Below are 12,760 nucleotides of genomic sequence, written 5' to 3'. Positions count from 1 at the left end.
TTTTGGTAAGCACTTTAGATAATCAGCACGATTTTCCCAGTATTTCCTAATTGCACGATGTAAGTTTTTAGGGACATTTTACTTAGTCGGCTGTTGTATTATGAAGCAATGAGGGAACATTACTCAGGGGATGCACTACCTAAAATTTAATAGAATATAGATATACGTTGGGTATATCGGACCATAATCTGGATAAGGTACAGCGTATAGATCCATAGTTGCGCCATTATACTGAGTTTCTCTTGTTGTTGTTGCAGTGATAAGGACCCTCCCCGAAGGCCGTTTCAACAGGGGTGGACCATAAGGAAAGGGGTGTTAGAGGCGTTGGTTCCACATTACAATTGAAGAGATGGTTGGTGTCATGTGGGGACACATTGCAAGCGGGGCATACATTTTGTATGTCGGGGTTTTTTCTGGATAGGTAAGAGTTTAACCTGTTACAGTATCTAGAACGAAGTTGAGCAAGAGTGACACGCGTTTCCCTAGGGAGTATGCGTTCCTCTTCCGCAAGTTTTGGATAATTTTCGTTAAGCACTGGATTCACCGGGCAATTCCCGGCATAAAGGTCCGACGCCTGTTTATGGAGTTCACCAAGGACCTGCTTGTGTTTTTTCACTTCATACGGCTGGGTTCTCAGGTGCCGTATTTCCTCAAAATGCTTACGGAGATGACTCCTTAAGCCCCTAGGCGGTGCTGGTTCATCAATCAGATGTCTGTTGGGATGCCCAGGTTTCTGGGTATTCAACAGGAACTGTTTGGTCAGCATCTCATTTCTCTCCCTGATGGGGAGTATTCTCGCCTCATTATGCAGATGGTGTTCTGGGGACATAAGAAGACAGCCCGTGGCGATTCTGAGAGCAGTATTTTGGCAGGCCTGTAGTTTCTTCCAGTGGGTGATTTTTAGGCTTGACGACCATATGGGTGACGCGTAGCACGTAATCGGCTGGCTGATTGCTTTGTATGTAGTCATGAGCGTTTCTTTGTCTTTTCCCCAAGTACTACCAGCGAGGGATTTGAGGATTTTGTTGCGGCTTTGAATTCTCGGAACAATTGCGGCTGCGTGCTCACCAAAATTTAGACCCTGATCAAACGTCACACCCAAGATTTTTGGGTGTAGGACAGTCGGTAGCGTAGTGCCATCGACGTGGATTTTCAAAATGGTCGCCATTTGGGGCGTCCATGTTGTAAATAGGGTCGCGGAAGATTTAGTCGGTGATAATGCCAGCGAAAAAACTGGAGAGTTCAGGGAGGTAGCCGTTTATTTTATTGCATAGCGCATCGATCTTTGGGCCTGGGCCTGTGGCCATTATTGTGCAGTCATCGGCGTAGGAAACGATTGTGACTCCTTCCGGTGGTGAAGGTAGCTTAGATATGTAGAAATTAGACAAAAGTGGGGATAGGGCACCACCCTGTGGCACCCCTTGTTTAATTCTCCTTGGTTTTGATGCTTCGTTTCTAAATTGCACCGATGCCTGCCGACCACCCAGATAATTTGCGGTCCACCTTTTAAGACATGGGGGAAGGGTAGACCCTTCCAGGTCCTGCAGTAACGAGCCATGGTTAACCGTATCGAAAGCTTTTGATAGGTCTAGCGCTACGAGTACTGTTCTATGGTGGGGGTATTGATTTAAACCGCAATTTATCTGGGTGCTAATGGCATTTAGCGCGGTGGTAGTGCTATGGAGTTTTCTGAAGCCATGCTGATGAGGGGCTAGCTGCAAATTTGCTTGGAAATAAGGGAGCAAAATGGCTTCAAGCGTCTTTGCCACTGGCGATAGGTTTCCCAGGCTTTAGTAGCGGGACCACCTTTGCCATTTTCCATTTCTCAGGTATGACAAAGGTGGAAAGAGACAGATTTTAGACATGCGCCAAATATTTGAAACCCTCTTTCCCTAGGCTTTTAAGCATCGGCATGGCTATGCCGTCTCGGCCCACTGCTTTGGATGGTTTAGCACGACCAATGGCGTCCTCAACCTCTTTAGCGGTGATGGTGATTGGTGACGCGCTGAATTTGTGTTTATGTGCGTGTCTATTGGCTCTCCGTCTATCTTTGTCGACCGTAGGATGCATTATATATTGTCGGCAGAAAGCGCTCGTGCATTTTTTTGCGTCCGACAGCACTTTGTCGCCAAAGGCGATGGAAACTTTATCTTTGTGCTTAGTCGGATTCGATAGGGACTTTACGGTGGACCAAAGTTTACCCACACCGGTAGAGAGGTACAACCTCTTAGGTGCTCCTCCCATTTCGTCCGCTTGTGTTCATCCACAAGCAATCTGATGCGTTGGTTTATATCCCTTATTTGGGGGTCGCCTGGATCAATCTGTCTTATAAGGTCACGTTCTCTCGCTAAGTTTGTGGCATCCGCCGGGAAGTGGGCCGGATTTCGGGAATTCTCCCGGCGGGAATGAAATGTGCCGAGGCGGATTTAATGACCTTACGGAAGGCACGCTCCCCTTGGCGGGCATCAGTCGGGATAGGAAGGGCAGCAAATGTCTGTAAAGGATTTATATTCTTCCCACTTTCCTTTTTTGAAGTTTATGAAAGTGCGTTTTTCAGTGACGATGGAGTCGGCGGTACGCTCAAGCGAAATAAGTATGGGCAGGTGGTCGGATGCCAATGTTACCATCGGCTGCCAGTTGACGCAGTTTACGAGTTCTGCGCTCACGATTGAGATATCTGGTGAGCTGTGACAGCTTCCTACCATACGTGTGGGGGCGTCTCCGTTTATTGTGCAAAACGTCGTTTCTTCTATTTGATCCGCCAACATCTCACCCCTACTGTCCGCCCGCAAGTTTGAATGCCATAGATCATGATGGGCATTGAAATCACCTAAGATAATGCGATTGTTGCCAGTGAGTAAGGGCCTGATATTAGGGCGGTATCCACTGGGGCAACAGGTGGCAGGAGGGATGTAGATGTTGATGATTTCTAGGTTTGCATCGCCTGACCGGACAGATAGGCCTTGACGTTCTAAGACATTGTCCCTGCGGTCGATGCCAGTATCAAATATATAATATTGCACAGAGTGGTGTATGATAAACGCGAGACCGCCTCCATTTCCGCTCTCGCGGTCTTTCCTGTGGACGTTATACCCAGAGCAGGTCTGCAATGCAGATCTTGCTGTGAGTTTAGTCTCTTGAATCGCAGCAATGCGGATATTGTACCGCTTCATGAAATCGGCTATCTCCGTAATCTTCCCAGTTAGTACATTACAGTTTAACTGCAGGATTCTGAAGTGCATAAGGGGAGACGTCGCCACTCTGGGTAAGTGACGGGTAAGTGACGGGTGACTACGCCTGGGTTGTGGAAGGCCAGGACGCAATTGCTGTTGTGGCCCTGGGACTGGGCGTCCTTGGGCAAGCATTGGGGTACCCGGATGATTTGGGTTTGCGACCTGGCAACATGGCGCGATGAAACTCGTCGGGGGGTTGCCGTCGCGGAGACCAGAACATCTGGGAAAGTGGCACCACCCAAGGCAGGAGCTGCATTGGGCGGATGTCGCAAACCTATATATTCTGTGCTGGCAGACGGTGCAAACGGAGGTAGGGACTAAGAGTCTGTTTTCCTGACCTGCACGATTGCTGCCGGAAAAGAGGGGGGGAGAAGACGGGGGCAGATGCTGATGCTCAGCATTGCTACCAACTCTACTACGAAGGTAGTAGTTATGAGTGGTATCAGCTGTTTGAGTTGTTGGCGCCGTGGGGCGCGAGCAGCAGCGGGTACTTGTTGTGGCTTGCTGAGCAGCGGGGCTGCTGGAGGGTAGTGGGGGGACGCTAAGGCGTAGACTACGGGAAGCCCTTGGGCGTGAACAGCAAGGAGCCACAAAAGATTTATAAAAGTTACGTGGACGTCGGGTTTTGGGATCAAGCCCAGAACAACCTGTCCGATGCAACCATCCCTTGCACGAGACACACTGAACAGAGTATGACCGTCCTAAAAATATTCTTTTCCGGCAGATGCAGCAAAACCATTTCTCAGGACCGGGGTCAGGAGACGGGCCCGGATTGGATTCGATGCCTTCCCGGAGTAAGAGAATATGGAGCAGTCCTGCTGCAAGGAGCTGCTGGGAGGATGACAATTTGTGGGAGGGACGAAACAAATTAGATGGGGTCACACTGAAATGACAGTCCTTGGTCGGGAAAAATCCCGAGTCGCTCCGGTACATAGAACCAACTGCCTTGGGAAGCGATCTCTCCCTCCCCACCGCCAAGTTCCATGAGGAGCTTGGGGTCACCAGAGCCTCGTCTGTTAGTGAAACAGGATTCGCCGGATTCGGATAGGTGAGGTTGACAATTAGGTTTGGAGAAGCTATATATTGCGCTGGCAACCTGAAGGGTTGCGCTGGCAACCTGAAGGGTTGCGCTACACAGCCCCTTGAATCTGGTATTTTAGTCGCCTCTTACGACAGGCATATAACCCACTGGGGTGTTTCTGGATATTCAACAGAAACGGTTTGGTTGGCATTTTATTTCTCTCCCTAATGGGGAATATTCTCGCCTCATTATGTAGATGGTGTTATGGGGACATAAGAAGACAGCACCTAGCGGTTCTGAGGGCAGCATTTTGGCAGGCCCGTAACTTCTTCCAGTGAGTAGCCTTTAGGCTTGGCGACCATATCGGGGACGCGTATCATGCAATCGGCTGGCCAATTGCTTTGTAAGTTGTAATGAGCGTTTATCTTCACCGCAAGTATAGGATATTTGAGGATTTTCGGAACAACTACGGCTGCATGCTCCCCAAAATGTAGATCCGGATCGAACTTCACACCCAAGATTTTGGGGTGTAAGGCAGTCGGTAGCGTGGTGCATCGGGGGATGTCCAATATGGACGACATTTGGACCGTCCATGTTTTAAATAAGGTCGCCGATGATTTAGCCGGTGACAATGTCAGGTTTCGCGAGGCGAAGAAACTGGAGAGATCAGGGATAAAGCTGTTTATTTTTTACAAAGCTCATCGATCTGTGGGCCTGGGCCATTATTGTGCAGTCATCGGCGTAGGAAACAATAGTGACTCCTTCTGGTGGTGAAGATAGCTTTGATATGTAGAAGTTAAACAAAAGGGGGATAGGACACCACCCTGTTGCACCCCATACCGGCCCTCCACCCCTTAGATCCGTGAGGAACTTTGGGTCACCAGAGCCTCGGATGTTAAACAATATTCGCCACGGGTAGGTGAGGTTGACAATTGGGTTGGTTGCGCTGGAAACACCTAGAAAGGGTTGCGCTTCACAACGCCTTGAATCAATTTGGTATTTTTGTCGCCTCTTATGACAGTCATACCTGCAGAGGGTATATTCTAAGCCCCCTGGCCCGTTGAGCTCTGAGTTTCTCCTGTTGTCATTTGTTGGACGACAGTTTAAAAGGTATCGAAAGTGCAATTGCGATGAAAATTTGTTTCAAGTAACCAAGTAATACTGATGTGAATAGTTTATTCTAGTCTTACGTCTTTTGCAGGTATGTACATAAAGGTAAATGCAGTAGCTATAGACTAAGTAGTTGAAACAAGGAAAATGTTGTGTCTTCCATTCACTGACTTAAAAATAGGAAGGGCTGTTCAGCAGGTTTTTCAGAACATTTTTTTTTGATCTTCCCAGCCTTGCTTATCGTTGCCCCAAAATGGAATAATACGGGAGTGATAGTAAGATGTTATGATCATAAAAAAAACCCATATATTTGTACGTTGTTATTCCTTCCGGCTTTATGGACCTCTACGCGTTGGCGATGGCGAGTACCGAAGAAGATGTAACGATGAGCAGTACGAGCTATACGCACGCATCAACATAGTCTAGCGAATAAAACGCAGCGGCTGCGCTGGCTAGGCCATGTTATGCAAATGAAAGATGACGCTCCGGCCAAGAAAGTGTCTCTACCGGAACCCGCCTATGCAAGCAGAGGTAGAGGGCGGCCCCCGTTGGAAGGAACAGGTGGAAAACGATTTTAAACTCCCATGGTGTGACCAATTGGCGCCGGTTGGCAGAGGAGTGACTGGCGCGCCTTGTTGGACGGCCATAACCGTTTAAACGGTTAAGCGCCAATTAAGTAAGTATACCTTCCGGCAACTGAGCCTAGCTTTAATTTTAGAGATACGACTAACGTTGGTCCTGGTATAACAACAACATTTGATTCTTACAAGGCTTCATAAAGCCTGGAATGATTGACAGATCGTGGCTTAGTCCACGACTTTTCTCAATTTCAAATTGATATGCCCGCGATTATCGACTTCCTTGGCTACATTTAAAGGCAACTCTTGCATGTTTATTTATTTTCATATCGCACGTTAGTGAAGGATATCCAAGGCAGTCGGTTCTATGTACCGGAGCGACTCGGGATTTTTCCCGACCAAGGACTGTCATTTCAGTGTAACCCCATTTAATTTGTTACGTCCCTCTCACAAATTGTCATCCTCCCGGCAGCTCTTTGCAGCGGGACTGCTCCATATTCTCTTGCTCCGGGAAGATATCGAATCCAATCCGGGTCCGTCTCCTGACCCCGGTCCTGAGAAATGGGTTTGCTGCATCTGCCGGAAAAGAATCTTTAGGACGGTCATATTCTGTTCAGTGTGTCTCGTGTAAGGGATGGTTGCATCGGACAGGTTGTTCGCTTGATCCCAAAACCCCACGTCCACGTAACTTTTATAAATCTTTTGTGGCTCCTTGCTGTTCACGTCCAATGGCGTCCCGTAGTCTACGCCCGTAGTCTACTGCCAACCTGTTCTGGGTATAATGTCCACAGAAAAGATCGCATGAGCGGAAATGGAGACGGCCTCGCGTTTATCATACACCACTCTGTGCAATATCATATATTTGATCCTGGCATCGACCGCAGGGACAATGTCTTAGAACGTCAAGGCCTATCTGTCCGGTCAGGCGATGCAAACCTAAAAATCCTCAACATCTACATCCCTCCTGCCACCTTTTGCCCCAGTGGATACCGCCCTAATATTAGCGCCTTACTCACTGGCAATAATCGCATTATCTTAGGTGACTTTAATGCCCATCACGATCTATGTCATTCAAACTTGCGGGCGGACAGTAGGGGTGAGATGTTGGCGGATCAAATAGAAGAAACGACGTTCTGCAATAAACGGAGGGTAGGAAGCTGTCACAGTTCGCCGGATATCTCAATCGTGAGCGCAGAACTCGTAAACTGCGTCAACTGGCAGCCGATGGTAACATTGGTATCCGACCCCCTGACTTCATCGTTACAGAAAAACGCACTTTCATAAACTTTAAAAAAGGAAAGTGGGACGAATACAAATCTTTTACAGACAACCTCTTTGCTGCCCTCCCTATCCCGACTGATGCCCGCCAAGGGAAGCGTGCTTTCCGCAAGGCCATTGAATCCGCCTCGGCACGTTTCATTCCCGCCGGGAGAATTCCTGAAATTCAGCCCCACTTCCCGGCGGAGGCCGCAAATTTAGCGAGATAACGTGACCGTATAAGACAGCTCGACCCAGGCGACCCCCAAATAAGGGATATAAACCAACACATCAGATTGCTTGTGGATGAAAACAAGCGGGCGAAATGGGAGGAGCACCTAAGAGGTTGTAACCTCTCTGCCGGTGTGGGTAAACTTTGGTCCACCGTAAAGTTCCTATCGAATCCGTCTAAGCACAATGACAAAGTTTCCATCGCCTTCGGCGATAAAGTGCTGTCGGATTCGAAAAAATGCGCGAGCGCTTTCTGCCGTCAATATGTAATGCATTCTACGGTCGACAAAGATAGACGGAGGGCCAACAGACACGCACATAAACATAAATTCAGCGCGTCACCTATTACCATCACCGCTAAAGAGGTTGAAGATGCCATTGGTCTCGCTAAACCATCCAAAGCAGTGGGCCCAGACGGCATAGCCATGCCGATGCTTAAAAGCCTAGGGAAAGAGGGTTTCAAATACTTAGCACATGTCTTCAACCTGTCTCTTTCCACCTTTGTCATACCCGAAAAATGGAAAATGGCCAAGGTGGTCCCGCTACTAAAGCCTGGGAAACCAGCTAACATAGGAGAGTCGTATCGTCCGATATCTCTCCTATCGCCAGTAGCAAAGACGCTTGAGGCCATCTTGCTCTCCTACTTTCAAGCAAATCTGCAGTAGCCTGTATCAGTATGGCTTCAGAAAACTCCATAGCACCCAGATAAATTGGGGTTTAAATCAAAACCCTCACCATAGAACAGTACTCGTAGCTCTAGACCTATCAAAAGCTTTTGATACGGTCAACCATGGCACGTTACTGCAAGACCTGGAAGGGCCTACCCTTGCCCCATGTCTTAAAAGGTGGACCGCAAATTATCTGGGTGGTCGGCAGGCATCGATGCAATTTAGAAACGAAACATCAAAACCAAGGAGAATTAAACAAGGGGAGCCACAGGGTGGTGTCCTATCCCCACTTTTGTTTAATTTCTACATATCTAAGCTACCTTCACCACCGGAAGGAGTCACTATCGTTACGCTGGTGACTGCGCAATAATGGCCACAGGCCCAGGCCCACAGATAGATGAGCTCTGCAACAGAATAAACGGCTACCTCCCTGATCTCCAGCTTTTTCGCCTCACGAAACCTGGCATTATCACCGACTAAATCTTTCGCGACCTTATTTACAACATGGACGTCCCAAATGTCGACCATTTTGAACATCCACGTCGATGGCACTACGCTACCGACTGTCCTACACCCCAAAATCTTGGGTGTGACGTTTGATCAGGATCTACATTTTAGTGAGTACGCAGCCGCAATTGGTCCGAAAATCCAGAGCCGTAATGAAATCTTCAAATCCCTTGCTGGCAGTACCTGGGGAAAAGATAAAGAAACGCTCATTACGCCATACAAAGCAATTGGCCAGCCGTTTACGTGCTACGCGTCACCCATATGGTCGCCAAGTCTAAAAATTACCCACTGGAAGAAGCTACAGGCCTACCAAAATACTGCTCTCAGAATCGCCACGGGCTGTCCAGAACACCATCTACATAATGAGGCGAGAATACTAACCATCAAGGAGAGAAATGAGTTGCTAACCAAACAGTTCCTGTTGAATACCCAGAAACCTGGGCATCCAAACAGACATCTGATTGATGAGCCAACACCGCCTAGGTGCTTAAGGAGTCATCTCCGTAAGCATTTTGAGGAAATACGGCACCTGAGAACCCAGCCGTATGAAAAAAAAAAAACAACCCCAGCGGGTTAGGGGATCAGAATATACCCGCGGTAGGTATGCCTGTCGTAAGAGGCGACTAAAATACCAGATTCAAGGGGCTGTGTAGCGCAACCTTTCAGGTTGCCAGCGCAATATATAGCTTCTCCAAACCCAATTGTCAACCTCACCTATCCGCGGCGAATCCTGTTTCACTAACAGACGAGGCTCTGGCGACCCCAAGCTCCTCATGGAACTTGGGGGTAGGGAGGGAGGGAATGGCCTGAAGGTTTAATGTGGCCACATAAATCGTTCCCGAGATGGTCGGGCTAGCACCTTAATGGTGCTATGGTACCGGAGCGTACCGGATTTGTATCCGGCAAAGGACCATCACATCGATAACACTCCCCAAAGCCTTCGGGGAGCAACCTTATCGCTACAACAACAACAACAACAACAAGCAAAAAAACACAAGCAGGTCCTTGGTGAACTCCACAAACAGGCGTCGGACCTTTGTGTCAGGAATTGCCCTGTGAATCCAGTATTCAAAGAAAATTACCCAAAACTTGTGGAAGAGGAACGCATACTCCCCAGGGAAACGCGTGCCACTCTGGCTCAACTTCGTTCTGAATACTGTAACAGGTTAAACTCTTACCTATCCAGAATCAACCCCGACATACCAAATGTATGCCCCGCTTGCAATGTGTCCCACATGACACCAACCATCTCTTTAATTTTAATGTGGAACCAACGCCTCTAACACCCCTTTCATTATGGTCCACCCCTGTTGGAACAGCAAGTTTCCTTGGACTCCCGTTATAGGATATTGATGACAATTTGTGATCGGTCGCGGCTGTTAGGTGGGGCGAAGCACTGCTACAACAACAACAACATATCCATTTAAATTTTAATCGCTCGGGTACTATATGATTTATTATCAGCATTGTTGTGAGAGAAAAACGACTCGAGAATGATGAATAAGCGAAACATGCCAACTTTTCTTTACATTTGAAATCTATTAGTTAGTTGATGAATGCAAAGTATTTCATATGCTTTTACTCAGATTTGAAATTGGCGCTCGATCTCAAACTTTATTCTTATCAAAAAAATTACTTCATTTACTGGAATATATTGATTTCATTAAATTAGTTTACGTGTATAAATAAATAAATTAAATTTAACTACATGACATAAAGTAATAAACACAGTTTTTTTATTTTCTAAACTAGTGGTACAAGAATTAAGCACACAGATCCATACACTACCAAATTAATCAAGTCGCGACTAAATATACATATGTACATAGATGCTAGATACTTCTAATGTAAACTCTTAATACTAAAAAGAAATAAGTTGGATGGAAACATTCAAGCAAACAAAAAATGAACAAGCTTTGTGATGCATCTTTAGAACGTACGGCTTGCGGCTAATAAATATATATATTTTTTACAAATATTTATGTAATATAAAGAAAACATAATTGAGGCAGTTGTTCTTTGTTATCGTTTTCGATGTCATCTTTTCTTACGTTGCCCCACACTTGTTTCTCATGTCAGCTGCTTCAATTTATTTAATAGCGCATGTTTGTAGTTCCGGTATTCCCCGCTAGCTTCGATTTCGCTGCGATAATCATCTTGTACGCGCTTTAAATCACGTTCAATTTCATGTAAATTAATATTTGGTCTTTGCTTTTCTTCCAATAGTATTACGTATAGCTTTAATTTCTTTTCCAAATAATACTTCAATTCCAAATCAATCAGTGTATTTAATTGATCAAATGTTAAGTAATCTTGTTTCAAATATTCACTGCAAAGCTCATAGATATCTAAGTAAACTTCAATTTCTCCTTTCTCATCACAACGTTCTTGTTCCAAAAAACGTCGAAAAATCTGCGCAGCTCTAGTGTCGCTCAACGTCTCTTTGGTGCTTAAGCGATATATGCGTCGTACTTCATTTTCCGTCATTTCTGAGCAGCCGCAAAAGCATTTCAACATTTGACCAACAACCTGGAACAATAACAAAGAAAACGCAAGGAGTTAGAAATTTTGTATGCGATGACGTGAGTTTTAAATTTGATTCTTACTTTTTTGCTTACCTTACAGGTACCAGTTGCCATTTTATATAGAACTATTAATGAAATCCTGCAAATCTAGCTGTAAGCTATTTATGTGATGTGACGAATCGATTTTCTTTTATTTATTTTTTTTTATCACTGCATTGTTGGAGCTATTTCATACTAAAAAAGCACTTTACTGAAGCAGTGTGTAATTTGTGTATTGTTTTCTCTTGTTAGCTTATTTTGTTTTCTCGTCCAATTCTGTAAAATGCCGACTTTTGTTTTGCATAAAATATAAAATTCGTGCCGTTTGACAACCAGCTGTAAATAGTAAACAAAGTTTGACAGCAAGTTAAAATAAAATGTTAAATGTAAGGTGCTATCATGAGCTTAAAGGCCAAATTAAACTTCCTTAACCCTAACGCAATAGTAGTAACCATACCCATATCCATATTCATCTCCAATGTGATCGATTAATGGTGCCTTAACCTAAAAATCGTGAAAATTTCATAAAAATAAAGAAAACGCAAAAAATTGCAAACATATTCCACAAAAAATAAGTCTCTTAGTCAAAACGTATCCAAAACAATAAATAAAATATACAAAAAGTTAATAAATTCACTAACTCTAATATTTTTAGTTTATCGATATTGCGAAAAACCAAAAACCAATTGGTTGGCTATGGTATGGTTATGGCGTTAGCGTTATGGTATGGCACCATTAATCGATTACATTGATTTCCATAAAGTAGGTTCGATCAGCTGTTTTATCTGGTTATGGTTTTATGTTTAGCCCTTAACACTTTTTAGTAAAATATGCGATTATCACAAAAGATCAGCTGTTTTTTATGGGCAATTTTTGCGTCATTTTCCTTTAGCTCTTATTTTTTCCCTCTTTCTTTCATTCGCTCAAGAAGTCAACTGTGACATAGATGCGCAGAACGAAGCAATTTTGAACTCGTGAATGCGCAATCTTCTGTGTGTGATTTGTGCTAATCGACTATTTTTTTTGCTTTTGATTAGTGATTCGCATTGGTTTTTCTTGTAATTTTAAATGAGTTCTGTCAAAATATTGTGAAGTTATTGTAAGCCATCTGCAGCCCACATATTTTGCATTTTCTGCTTTGGCTACCACGGAACCAGAAAACAAAGTTCCACTACCCAACTACGTTTCCCGAAATTCATTTGCAGAAACATTTTTTTCACTTTTACAGCAAACAAATTTTCAAAATTTATTTTTCAACGACGCAAAGTTTAATTTATGAAACCGGCAGTATTCGAATAATAGCCGTGTTTTCTTTTAAGGGCCAATTAATGGAGACTTATAACCATAAAACCATAACCACATAAAACAGCTGATCGAACCTACCTGATGGAAATCAATGTAATCGATTAATGATGTCATACCATAACGCTAAAGTCGTACCATATCATAGGCAACCAATTGGTTTTTGGTTTCTCGCCATATCCATAACCTAAAAATATTTGAGTTGGTGAATTTAATAACTTTTTAGTTTAGTTTATTAATTCAGTCCATGATCAAAAATGTTACAGACTAGATACAATGACATATTAAA

At 44.7% G+C, this 12,760-nt stretch overlaps 1 protein-coding gene across 2 annotated transcripts; it reads right to left on the bottom strand.

The window, feature by feature from the left end:
- Window positions 1-10,192: 10,192 nt before the first annotated feature.
- Window positions 10,193-11,493, bottom strand: LOC137244046 (uncharacterized). Of its 2 annotated transcripts, none has more exons than XM_067772515.1 (2): window positions 11,212-11,493; window positions 10,193-11,134 (listed from the first exon to the last, which is right to left on the bottom strand). In XM_067772515.1, the coding sequence occupies exons 1-2, from the start codon at window positions 11,242-11,244 to the stop codon at window positions 10,676-10,678; spliced, it is 492 nt and encodes a 163-aa protein (XP_067628616.1). In that variant the 5' UTR covers window positions 11,245-11,493; the 3' UTR covers window positions 10,193-10,675. The 2 variants fall into 2 exon arrangements, with proteins under 2 accessions (XP_067628616.1, XP_067628624.1); XM_067772523.1 differs by having other exon boundaries at window positions 11,224-11,493.
- Between the last annotated feature and the right edge of the window lie 1,267 nt (window positions 11,494-12,760).

This window comes from Eurosta solidaginis, chromosome 1 (assembly GCF_040869045.1).
Source record: "Eurosta solidaginis isolate ZX-2024a chromosome 1, ASM4086904v1, whole genome shotgun sequence".
NCBI lineage: Eukaryota > Metazoa > Arthropoda > Insecta > Diptera > Tephritidae > Eurosta > Eurosta solidaginis.
Note: the sequence above shows the minus strand (reverse complement) of the source record. Positions and strands in the feature narration are given on the sequence as shown.